This window comes from Bactrocera latifrons, unplaced genomic scaffold, assembly GCF_001853355.1.
Source record: "Bactrocera latifrons isolate USDA-ARS-PBARC rearing strain unplaced genomic scaffold, ASM185335v1 scaffold_155, whole genome shotgun sequence".
Classification (NCBI taxonomy): domain Eukaryota; kingdom Metazoa; phylum Arthropoda; class Insecta; order Diptera; family Tephritidae; genus Bactrocera; species Bactrocera latifrons.
In genome coordinates this window covers 35818-49658 of record NW_017535019.1, presented here as the reverse complement: position 1 = coordinate 49658, position 13841 = coordinate 35818, and the positions used below count along the sequence as shown (strand labels likewise).

General features: G+C 36.2%; 1 protein-coding gene across 1 annotated transcript; it reads right to left on the bottom strand.

Moving 5' to 3' along the window:
• Window positions 1-261: 261 nt before the first annotated feature.
• Window positions 262-2361, bottom strand: LOC108966087 (transcription factor AP-1). Its single transcript, XM_018928824.1, has 3 exons — window positions 1341-2361; window positions 931-1123; window positions 262-872 (listed from the first exon to the last, which is right to left on the bottom strand). Exons 1-3 carry the CDS (start codon window positions 1701-1703, stop codon window positions 535-537), a joined length of 894 nt encoding a protein of 297 aa, XP_018784369.1. The 5' UTR covers window positions 1704-2361; the 3' UTR covers window positions 262-534.
• Between the last annotated feature and the right edge of the window lie 11480 nt (window positions 2362-13841).

The following is a 13841-nucleotide window of genomic DNA, read 5'->3' as shown; positions in this document are numbered from 1 at the left end:
ATCCATGGTGGCGTTGAAATCTTCTTGCATGTCTGCTGTCATTGTTTGTGTTGTTGCGCTCGCATCCAGTGCGAGTACGGCGGCATTGGTCGTTGTTTGTTGATTGTTGTTTGGTAGCTCAGCATCAGCACTAATACCACCAGTGGAGCACATCGAGTTAGTTGAATGCGTGGATGAGCAGTCACCGGTCAACGGTGGTGTCTCCATGAATAGTTCAATGGGCATGTGCTGTTCAATCACATTGATTATGCTGTTGTTGAGTTGCAGATCCGATAAATCTGTATTTGTCTCAGTTTCGTCTTGCCGCTGTTGTAGTGTGTTGCGAGCCACTTTTAAATGGTTGTTCTGTTGTTGTTGTTTGTCAGCATTTTTTATTTTCAAATCCAATATTTTAATACGGTTATCACGCTCCAACATAAGACCACCACTCCCTGAATCATGTGAAATCAGTGATTTTGACTCGAATTCATGCAGTTGCGTTTCCGGTTTTTGCCTATGTTCTAATTTCCGTGCGCCCACAACGGTGTCCTCATGTTATTTGCTTGCCAACATTTGTTGCTCCGTTAACATGGAGATTGTGCAACCGGAGTTAAAGTGATCCATCACTTGTTCTTTCAGTTGTGCAACTTGATCCTTCAATGTTTTCACCACTGCGCCCAGGTCGGAGTTCTCACCCTTAAGCATTTTTACTTTGTCCTCCAGCTTGGAAATGCGTTCCAGTTTACGTTTACGGCACTTGGATGCAGCGACACGGTTGCGCTGCCGTTTGCGTTCTAACTTGATTTTCTCTTGTGTTTCCATATCGATTGGGCTGAGCGCCGCTGGCGAACCGGGGTTTTGTGGCTCATCTTTAATAGCGACTGGGAAGTTTTCTGTGGAGAAATAAAATACAGTTAATAATATGCTGGTTATAATAATAGATTTACTTACCTAGATTAGTGTAGGTGAAGGAGCCGCCACTAACGCCCGTGCCCACTACGCTTGCCGTGGTTGTCGGCGCGGCCGTTACCACATTACTACTACTGCTGTTTGTTATCTGTGCGGCTTGCGATTTTTTACTTTGATGCAAGTTACTCAACGCYTCCTCAAAGCCCTTCACATATGCTTCCTGCTCCGAAGTTACCTGAAATAGTCACAAAATTGTCAATAAATTAGCTGTATACGCTATGAAATTTCAATAGATGTTTGCTCCGAACCGGTCATATTTTCTCCAGTTCACGGAATTATTAGAGGACCCGTTGCTTTGGAACAATAGTTCGCACATTTTTTCTACAAAATTTCACTACAATCCTCTCTCGTTAGCGATTTTCTCTCTAGAGTAAAGTGTGTTTGTTACTTACCGTACTCGTTTTGCTGGGAAAGATTACACCCGGTTGCGGTGTCGGCATCACGTTGCTTAGTATCATTTTCTCAATGTCAGGCGTATTTATGGTTTTCATGTTATCCAAATTGGGCGAATCAATGTTAAGCGGTGTAACCAAACGTTGTTTTTTTGCCGCCATTTTATTCAAATCCAATGAAATTGGTCGCTTATTCGTATTCACGCTGGTGTTATTGCTACTAGGTGCAGCGGCGTTTGGTGTTTGAAAAGTTAAATTGATATCGCTTGGTTCCGTTTTGGGTAAGATATTTACCGACGTTGCGGTGCTGTTAGCCGTCACAGCTGTGTTGGTAGTTGTTGTTGCACTGATAGTGGTTTTCATAGTAAAATTCTTATATTGTGTGTGAATGTGGCCTATCCGCAATGTGATGACGTCACTCTAGTAATTTGTATTGTATGTGAGTGCGCGGCTTTAGTGCCTTCAGCTGTTTTGCTTTTTGTCAACACGAAATATGTACGAGGCCTTGGAACTGTTGCTGCTGTCACACGTATGTAGCTACTGTGTTTGTGGTTTGCTTTTGTTTGAGCAGTATGCGCTGCGATTTTATCTTGGATGACTCACCAACACGACTAGTTTGCTATCGCTCTGCCTGCGACACCCCTCTCCTAAACAAATTGGAATGTTATCGCTTGAATGGGAGGGGTTAGACACTTGTTTCTTTACGAGTTATGAATATATTTTAATAAAACGTAATTCCGGACAACAACTCGTTTTTAATTAAATATTTGTTGTGCGTTTTTATCTTGTTATGTTTTTTTTTTTCGCTGTTTATCACAAGAGTCTATGACGCAAAATTCTTTTAGCGCCCCAATATGCTAYAAACACCAAATTGATTGTACTTTTTAACTCAATAAAATCACACAATTTCACTTTTCCTTATTCTAAACATATATTTGATTATTAAAAAATTGTTAAATTACTTTTAAAACAATTTTTAAAGGCCTYGAAGACCACACGTTTAGTTTACCAATTCGTTTGATTATTTTTACGGAATATTCAGCGAATTCGCTGCAACACCAAATTTATACCAAATAGGGTTGCCTTGCGTTTTCTACAAGTTTGCTTTGGGAAGTAAGAAAAATTAGTTATTTTATGCGGTATGTAGTGCTTAAGAAATGAATATATTAATATAAGTTTTTGTTAACATTCTCATTTTTCTATTAAAGTTATTTACAATATTTTCGGGAAAAGTATTTGGCAATTGTTTCAAACTATATTTTTTCCAATAGTTCATAAATTGCAGCCCTGATTATCTCCATAAAAACAGTTCTTAAGCACTAAAATGTCTCAATAATTTTATCACAKCTGTGTCCGTTAATTTCAAAAATTATATGCTCTTCTTAGGCCAGTTCAGAAGTCGTTAAAAATGGTAAAAAGTAAAAAAAAATCACCACAATTGGTTGCAACAAATTGGAAAAAGAAGATGCATGGGATATTCGGTTTCTGAGAAAATTGTACACTAAATTTATTTAAATTGCTGTAAAGGATAAAAATGAAGAAGCAATTGGAAATAGTACTCAAAGTTTTGCCGGAAWTCGGGATATACCGTTTTTAACTATTAAAAATTCAACGACCTCCCTACCTTTTCCCGAACTCAACCCTCCTGTAATTTATTATTTTTTCTTTTTTGTTATTTTATCTTTCTTTTTYAAGGGTTTTTACAGAGTTTTTCATAAAAAYCAACTTTTATAACCGGAAATAAGTACGTTCTACTGACCGGATGTGGCATGAAAATTGTGTACAWTTTGTAGTTCCCATTATCTTTTGATTATTATTAATTTTTGGAATTCTGCGACAGTTTTTTTATAGAACAACACTCAAAATGAGAATGGCAAACGAATTGTCTTGAGTGGGAGGCATCTGAATTACGGTGGCTCGATGAAAATTAACTGGATAATTGTCAATTATTAATTTCAGCATGACCTGGGCTCACGTTTATTATTTCAATAGAAATCTAGGTCTAGGTTGCAGCTCCTGACTATAAGAATACATATACATACACTGCGAAGGTGGGTGTCCGGGTATGAGGAATTTCTTTGTACTTATAAATACAAATTTAATATTTTTTCACATAATTACTAACAGTGGAAAATTTTCAAAACTTGACGAAATGACAAATAGTTGAGTTTTACCCAAAGTTTGGACGTTTTTGGTTTGCCAAAATGGATTTTATATTAGATCGAATATCTGGTTGGTTCTTGTATGGAGAACTTAATGCAGAATATACAGAAAAAATTTGATACTGGTTGAAAAATTTGTTTCCAAGAACACCCGTTTAAATATAAACTAATGGAGCTGATTAAACAAAGCGGGTACACTTAAGAAGGCTGTTCCTCAAAAACTATTTGAGATTGCTATTTCAAATTTTAGCATGTTATTTTTAAAGGTATATAAATATAAAAAATGTATATACTTTTCCAGAGAGATAYTTTTTCAAGTAGTTACAAATAAAAGCTTATACTTGAAGGGAGTTTCTTACAACGTGCTTTYYAAAGTAAACAGGACTTTATGAATCTAGCATCCCCGGTGGCCAATGAGAATTTCATGACATTTATTGAAGTGTCAGTATGTTTGTGTTATCGGTGCGAAAATGAGCTTCGAACAAAGAGCCAACTATTTCACCTACCCATATCAATAGTATATATAACAGATTTTTCAATAAGAGCATTGCAAACAGTTTTTTGTTTTTATTTCTGTGGCGGCGTCAAATCACACTACCAAGGCGGCCAAYTGACTGRGCCATTTCGTGAGATAATATGCGCACCAAACTTGTTTTTCAAATAAATTCGCTGTGTGGCTTGTGGCGTCGTYMTGTTAGAAYAACATATTGTCCAARTCCATWTCWTCCAATTCGGAYCGGTCTTGATCATCACAGAAGAATTACGGCCAGATGTAACGCATATTTTGCTTATTGGCGAAKCCATTCAACCCGAAATGACCCTYGTCGCTGAAGATGAYTTTCCGACGAAAATCCGGCTCATTTTCAAGTTGTTWCTYAGCCCAACTGACGAACATATGRCGATTCTGGTGGTCAACCGGCTTCAGTTCTTGCGTCAATTTGATCTTGTAAGGATATAGGCAAATATCTGTTCGCAAAMTTCGCCACAACGACGTCACAKAGMTGCCAAATACTTGAGAACGACGTGTGAGAAACTAATTTGGGTCTTCCTCAATTGATGCGCTAGCGGCAGCAGTATTCTCGACACTACTGGCACTTTTTGGTCTCACTGGAACAAGAACTTTTTATACTGTGCTTRTGGATTAAAATTTTTCCACTAGACGCTCAATTGTTGATCTGACACAACGAATATGACGACCATAAATTGGACGATTGGAATTTTAATAGTTTCGACTCGTTGTTGGATCGTATATCCTTCCACGAWGAGAAAACCTTACTGAAGAGAAATGTCAAAAGAGCGGGAAAAAACATGATGTMGKTTGCTGTTCCTATCGGTCTAATTTTGTAGCGTCCCTATATAAAATCCCGTTACCTATACACGTGTATCCTTACTTTATAACCCTTCTCTCTCACTTATTGGATGAAAACAATAATTTTCGCTAACAAAATTGGGTTTAAAGTTTTTTATATATATTGAACTCAATAAGCATATAAACCAAAGTTTAAGCTAATTGAATTAAAATACGAGCGCTCTTCTTCTTCTTCTTAATTGGCGTAGACACCGCTTACGCGATTATAGCCGAGTTAACAACCGCGCGCCAGTAGTTTCTTCTTTTCGCTGCGTGGCGCCAATTGGATATTCCAAGCGAAGCCAGGTCCTTCTCCACTTKGTCCTTCCAACGGAGTGGAGGTCTTCCTCTTCCTCTGCTTCCCCCGGCGCGTACTGCGTCGAATACCTTTAGAGCTGGAGTGTTTTCGTCCATTCGGACAACATGACCAAGCCAGCGTAGCCGATGTATTTTAATTCGCTGCATTATGTCAATGTCGTCATATACATATCTCGTACAGCTCATCGTTCCATCGAATGCGATATTCGCCGTGGCCAACGCGCAAAGGACCATAAATCTTTCGAAGAACTTTTTGCTCGAAAACTCGCGAAAAACGAGCGGTCACTTCTTACAAATATATTGTATCACACTACATATTTTTTTTAATCGCGCGACTATATAAAAACTATACCCATCTTAGTCTTACTATTTTTATTTCAGAGTCTATTGATGAATAGTGTTTAAATTCAGCATAATTTCGACGTACATATGTATGTATGATAAAAAATGGATTTTTATATTAATCTAGCCACAACTTAGCRCCTATTTAGTTCCAGTGTGTAGTTATTTCGTTCCACCCACGAAAAAGGTGTGTTCTGTTAACAAAGAAACAAAAACATMAATGTGTCATAACTGGTAAACGCTTTAATATGTTAATTACAGATATTAAAACGCGAAACAAAGCGCCATTCTAAATGAAAACAAGCCAATAAATGAAAAAAAAGAAACTAAACACAAAAAAAATTCCAATTGAGTGGCTTATATGTGAAATGAAGGGCGAACGAGGTTCCCAGCTGAAGAGCATGAGAGTTATGGTCAAGTGCTTCGAGGTAAATACGAACAGAAATGGCTTCGTGAAATGCAATGTATGTACATTTGTATWAATGTGCTTTTCTTATATATGTACATATATGTAAAGGCATGAATATAATTCTTTGGTTTTTGCTGAAAAATCTTAGATGCCATCCAGTTGGTRGCTGCAGCAAAAACCAACAATCGAGAACAGATTGATGCCGCCAGCAGAGATGCCTCTAAGTAWTTACATACATATGTATGTATTTATGTTTGTAATTTTGTAATATATTATATCTTTTCTGCCAAATCTTGGTGCAGATCAAGTAAACATCTTACAAATACTCCTACAACCATAACGGCAATCGCTGCTGAGGCAATTGTTCTAAATGCTGCTCAGTGATGCAGGTCCAACGAGTGCACGAGCGGCTTCGCAGCGACTTGTGACTTTGAAGGTTSAACGAATGTGAAAAACAAACAGTGAAAAGAATTCAAGCAGCTTAAGGATTTCCTGCGTTGTTCGTGGAGAATTGCAGAAGCTTCCTAAGCACACACATACATACATACATATATCACATATGCAAGAAACATTTTTTTTTACACACGACCAATATTAGTTATCGCCACCGAATCTAGAATCACTTGACCATTTCGSTTGTTAGAAGATTGATATGTGCACACACATATACATACGACCAAGTGTATGTAACGCTCTAACGATTAGATTGATCTGCCAGTGATGCAGTCGCCAGCGWGGAAGCGAATTCAAGTAAACAAAAAAATGTTTATGGCTTAAAAATGCTGAGCGGAAAACATAAATCTCAGCGAATAAGTACAACTGAGTTGTTATGTCTTTATCAGCGGCATATCTGGTGTTAGTTATTCTCTATTTAACTTATCTTTTTTGTTTTTATTCACTCTTTCCATCATATACTACACATTGTCTGAAATTGACATTCTAAGTTGTCAAGTGGCATGCTTGTGGTTGTATAACAACAACGGTATCTTATTAATTGCTATACTTCAGTGCACAGCATAACACTTAAGTACTGTTTTCATTTCTTGTGTATAAACATGTGTATATAACACTCATAAATATAAAATATATAGACAGGCACCTCAGCATACACAATTATTAAAACAATTCCAGCAAAAGTTTCTTTTTTGTTTCACACTTGTTGCACAGATAAATGAATGACATGTTGCATTACATACTATAAATAAGGCATGTCTGTTTGGTTGTATTGCAGTTTATACGTATGTGCCGAARAAATATTTCAGTGTATACAGATATGTATTTAAAGTTTAAAGATGAGTTTAAGAGAGTATTTTACTTATATCTGGACTATTCTAAAACAATTTTCAAAAAGAAATAATGTATTTACTGCCAAAATATAATGAACTGCGATTTTTCGTATTAGAAACTATTTGGAGGGGATTTTTTTTTGCATTTACTGTGAAAATTTACCCAAGTGATGTATAATATATTTTTTGATAATATCAGAAAGTGTAGATTTCAGTGAACATTAAGTCTTTAAAAAAAAAATAATATTTTTGCGTAAGAATTCTTTATTGAAAATTTGTTTTTTTTTGGTTTTAAGTCCAAAAAAGGGTTGTTTTATAACATTTAAAAAAAAAAAAAAAAAAAAAAATAAGTGGGTTTGGAACATAAGAAAGCAAATTAACAACAAATTTCGTAAAAGATTTTTATTTTTTTGTACAAGATAAAAATAATGGATACTTTTCCAATAGCTTATTTTTGACAGATCATGTTATTTTTGTTTAATATTGTTTAGCATTTTATCATGGAAAYACTTACGCCTGAACAAAGTTTACAAATCTTTCAATTTTATTACGGAAATTCACGATCTGTAAAGAACTTATCAACTTATGGTCAACATAACTGGTCTATTGAGCGTACTACTCATAACACGATCACCCATCTTGAGAGCCAGCATTCATTATTGGATAATATTCGTCACTTCCCACACATCGCATCAATCAATGGATTTATTGTAAGAACACTACGATGAGCAAATGATTTCGGTCGATTGGCCGCCAATATCATGTGATATTACACGGTTAGAATTTTTTCTATGGGGTTCTGTAAAGCTAAAGTCTATGCAAACAATCTCGCTTCGAATCAGGCCTTKGAGCAAAAAATCACGAGTGTCATGCGCCAGCCATTTACCACACGAAATTCTCGAAAGAGTGCACGAAAATTGGACTCAACATATGAAAGAGGTAATCTTCAAAAAAAAAAAAAAAACAAAAAAAAAAAACAACATCAAACAATTTTCTGTCGAATGATAATAACCATTCCAAATTAAGTTTAAAGTTTCTTCTTTTTTTAAGTAGGGAGCATCGAAATGGATTACCCTTTAGAAATTTCAAAAACTTGAATATTTGAAATTTTTCACATAAATTTTAAGGTTATGTGAAAAGGGTGTTCATACAAAAGTTGTAGATCTATTCATTGCCTACAACTCTTGTTATATTTCTATAAGATTCGTTGTTTTGCCAAAAATCAAAATAAMCCGTCTTTAACCCTTAAAAATTCAATCACAAGTTCCCCTTACTTTTTCCATTTTTTATTATTTATTTTATTTTATGAAAGAGCCAATGGGTTTCATTCCAATACGATTTTCTTTGTTTGCTTTAATAAATTATCTATTCTGCACTATTTTGTAAGAATTTTTTATCTTAGTTTAATGGGCTTTTTAAACTTTAAACACTTTTTTTCAAACGCTGCTTTTGAGAAGTTGAGGAAAATTTCTGTTAAACGGCAGTGTCGATCGGCTTCAAACTTTCACATGGCCTCCTTAGATTAAGCAATGAAAGTAATAATATTTCTAAAATTATTTTCGTCTTTTAAACTCTGAAATTTGCAGATACCGGAACAAGTGTCCGAAGGTATAAAGCCGAGAAAATATGATGGCCTCTTGAGTTCCTATTTGTCCAGCTGATCACAAAACACTTCAGAATTAATTGTGGTATTGTCGCGAAAAATTCAAATTAAACGATCCCTTTGAAATCTCACTAACAGTCAATATAACATTTTTTGATGGCTATCGGCCCTCGAAGTGGTTTGAGCAGGTTCTTTCCCTTGCGCTTTACATTCTTATGAACAACCCGCTTTTCGTCTTCAGTAACAATGTACTTCAAAAATTGACTACTTCTTTAAGGTTCGAAAAGTAAATCACAGTCGTTAATGCGACAAAGCAAATTATGTTCTGAAAGAACATAAGGTACCCATATGGCAGGCTTTAAGTTTTCATGTGGTTGTGAACGGTAATGTCCGACAAATTTAATCTTTTAACGATCTCTCGAGTTGTATTTACGAACGACTTTGTTTTATCCACATCGGCTTCAATATTCCTTCTGGGACGTGGTGTATCCTAAAGATCGAAATCGCCGGAACGAAGTTTTGTATCAAATTTTGGCTAGTTCGGACAACATATCTTCACCGTGCACATCATATAATTTTCGCCTTGCTTAAACTGYATTTGAAATGCTAGTTTTTTCCTTCTTAGATTGGGCAACAATTAAAAACTCTTCAAAATTTTTTAGTAAAACAAATTTTTTACCTTACTTCGAGTATAATAACTGTTCAAATATAATATATAACGGTAARGCGGTTAAGTGTGAAGTTGGCTGCGAAAAAATTCAATAAGATCAATAACCCAAATTAAATAATATTCTTTAGGATGTACATATGTATGTTTACAAATCTACATGCCTTTTTATTATTATTGTATTCGTCTCAGTATTATCAAWAATTAAAATATGAACACGTTCAATGATATTTGAACAATGCATATTTGAAGTACCTTATTTTGAAAGCAACTTCGCAGAACTAGAATAAATAACTGCGTTTTTTTACATTGCTTTACTCTAGCGAGTATTCTTTTGCCACTCGCTTAAAAAAGAGAACGTGTSTTAAGTTCCGTTAATTTTCGCAAATCTCCAGTTTGCCTCATGTAAAAGGGCATGCACTCATTTCTCTCAAGTGTGTGTGTTTCGTGCTGTGTGCCACTTGTATTCAATTTTCCTAGCAATTGCAATAGTTTCTGTTTGATTAACAGCGCACGTGTATATTATAATCATAAACGTTCATGAAAGGCCAATAAATATATATTATTATTAATGTGTACAATATTCATTAATGATCGTCACTTCTAAACACATAAGGAAACCATTCTTTTGAGATAGAAAAAATGAGTATAGATCTTATTGGCTAAGTGATTCTTCTTTTTTATTGGCGTAGACACCGGTTACTCGGTGAAAGCCGAGTTTACAATAGYGCGCCAGTCGTTCTTCCTTTTCGCTGCTTGGCGCCAATTGGAGATTCCAAGCGAAGCCAGGTGCTTCTCTGCCTGGTCTTACCAACGGAGTCTTAATCTTCCTTTCTACTGCGTCGAATACTTTCAGAGCTGGAGGTTTTCCGTCCATATAGCGGGACGTGCTTTATTATTASKAAGYGCAATCAAATTTCTGGTGCCGAATCGTTCAGAATAGTGGAAAAACCCTTCACTGATACTTGTTTGTCGCGAACAAGTGTTGTTGATTGGTAGAAATTATTCAAAGAGCAACAAGAACGTGTTGACGACGAACTACGACCGAGACGGCCATTAACATCAACTGATGATCAATACGTCAATAAAATAAAGGAATTTGTGCWTGAGAATCGACGGTTAACAGTCAGAGATCTTACTGACATCGTTGGAATATCGCTAGAATCAGTGAAAACCATTTTGAAAGACCATTTGGACTTAAGAAATGTGAAAGCACTATTGCTTCTAAAAATACTAAACTTTTTCGAAAAACAGCATCGCGGTAAMGTCTGTGAAACAATGATTTTCGACTGCAAGGATGTCATTAAATGTATTGTTACTGGCAATGAGTCTTGGATCTGTGATTACGACCCAGAACCGATGAGCAATCGGCCGAATATCGTGGCAAAGGTGAGGCGAACCCGAAAAACCCACCCAATTTTATTCGATTATCAAGGTGTGATGCATTCCGAATTCCTTCCAACCAACCAAGATAGTGCTACAACCACCGCATTCGCCTGATTTAGTTCGGTTTGACTTCTGGCTAATCCGCAATGTCAAAAGAAAACTCCGGGTAAACCGTTTTGAGTCTATTGAAAACATTAAACGCGAATCGCTAGGCGTATTGAAGGCTTATTTCGGAAATTGATTTAACATCTGTTTCGAAGAAACAAAAGTGTTTTGGGTGCAAGGGGGTTTGCTTTGAGAGGGATGACATAKATTTTGAAGAATAAATTAAGAATTTTCAAGTTATAAATAAGTCTTRATAATTTTTGCTCGAAGTAGTCGTAGTACCGAGTAATAGAGAAATTAAGTGAGTCAATAACAGAATCTATATTCGTGGAAAATACGCGTTTCGAACTTAAATAATGAAATAAGAAAGATGAAAGATGACAAAGATTCTACTTCCATCTCCTTACCATATTACTTCTAAATGAATTCCTGAAGTATTATCAGCAGACCTTAAGAAATCCTTCCYGCAAAACGTAATATGATGGGAATCCTTATCCTCTGACTGAATTTCCGACATGAAAATCCTTCTTGAGACATAACTTAGGCACTTGGAGCTCAATAGAACCCAAAAACTATCGATGATGACGCGTTTCGCAGTCACCATCCACTATGTGGTAGGCCACCATTGCAACCACACATCGCTGCCAGTAGCTGCGCATTTTTCCCCAATCGTTTTCACTGCTTTCCTTTTCATCCAATTTAATTTCACTGGTGTTAAAAAGACTAGAACTTGCACTTTTCCATTCCTTTAATTTGCGTTGATTGTGAGTGATGGCCGGCAACATGTGCCTCACTTATTTAATTGGTTCTTTATGGTAATGGGTGTCGCTTTCGCTGCTCCGCTGCCATCGCTTACAATCACCAAGCTATCAAAGCATAAGTCAAGACGGCCTAATTGATGTTGCATTTAAAAAATGTGCAATGCTTATTTACATTGTACATACATRTGTTCACATTTATATAGATGTGTCTTTCAATCGGCGATGGTAAATGGCTGTCGGCAATATACCGTGAACTTGCTCTTCTGCTTTAAGTAAACAATATTTATCTCCATGAAATGGATTTATTCAGCATTGTTTTAACTTACTATCTTCTTATGTGATAACATACAAATGCACTTACATGTAAATAAATAAACATTTACTGCTTGTATATTAATAACAATATGCCATTAAGATAACAATTTCATTYAAGTTTCTTTGTAGTTCAAATGCACAAGAGCGCTATGGATTTGGTTAGGAATTTATCGATTTTTATTTAAATAAAATAAACCATTTACAAATTGCTTACCAATGTACAAATTCTTTATTTCTAAATTCCTCCACAATTGCTTCCTGGAAGTGGTAAGTTCATAGAGAGATARTTCTGACGAATCGGTTGGCTTCTTTTGTTCGTGCTTCGTTAGTATGAATTTCGTTTGCAACCGAAGCTCGATATTAATTTAGCTTAGAACACTATGCAAATGCATGTAATATACCTTCTGATCAAATTTGACCCGGACTGGTCCATAGTGCTATACCATCCGATAAAATTTTACTAAGACTGGTTCATTTTAAACCTAAACTCGATATTAATTTAACTTTGAACACTATGAAAATGCATGTGTTATACCTTCTGATCAAAATAGAACAAAATTGGCCCGGATTGGCCCATAGTGTTATACCATCCGGTAAAATTTTACTATGACAGGTTCATTTAAAACGTTTGGAAGCCGAATCGATAAATTTTTTTCCTGGAGTGGTTCACGCTTTCCTTATGTTCGKGGGAAATCTTATCTTCACATGTCAGTTAGTACGTATTTGGCACTTGTTTGCTTGTAACGCAAACAGTAAGTCCGAGGTTTTTGTCATGAAAAGTCTAGTTTTCACGAAACTTTGGGTTTCCAGTGGAAACACGGCCACGAATTTCTTGAAATTGTTGCAGAATTTTTTTTATCACGAACACAAATGTTTAGGTGTCACAAAATATTCAATCGTGAAATAATTCAAAACTTGCTTCATGCCATTCGTCCGTCCACCCCCGTTATAATGACGATAACGGAGAAAAAGATAAAGAAACAGTGCTTGAAAATAAAAGATATCGTGGATATAGCAGAGTCTGTCTCTTATACACATCTAGATGTGTATAAGAGACAGAGTTAAATTTGATCAGATGGTACACACATAATTAATTGAAAGAAATAAGACCTGAAATATAATAAAAAGATAATGGTTCGGAGACAGTTGAGTTATACTTTTAACGGTGCTACGAAAGTAGAGTTTAAAAAGGAAAGAATGAAATCGTAAAAACTAAGCTGATGAAGTCTGTGGGACGAGGTATTCTAGTAAAATGTTTAGGTTAAATTCTAAGCTCTTATTTCTGCTGTTTTTCCATAAATTCACTTTATTGCGAAGAACCCATTTGTTAGATAAGATGCCCCTACACATTAAACCTATTAATTCTGCTCAATTGCTTATACGCAATTTTATTTTGCATTCCAACATGCCGCAACCATCGTGTTCTTATTTAAAAATGCAGAAATGTCGTCACAACGTGTAAGTGCAAGGAACCCAGTCAGCCGTCAAACAGCAARTTYGTCAGACCAACTGGCGATCTGMATTTCTGCTGCACTCATTCGCCGCCATAAGCACTACTCACCAATTGACGACACCCACTCCCCACAGCGATTRTGCTTGTGCGGTTGAACGGTGAAACTGCACAGTGCAAGCACACGCTCGTGCCATGCTAGAATTCGCGCGAAGCACTCACCGATCGTGCCGTGSTCGTGTGCTAACGCTGCTTTTTTTGTAGCACTGTGCTGCCGGTCGCTGCGGATTTTTACAAATTTCCACCTGTGACTCTGCGCTTTTCACTCATTCGCCAAACAGCCACCGAA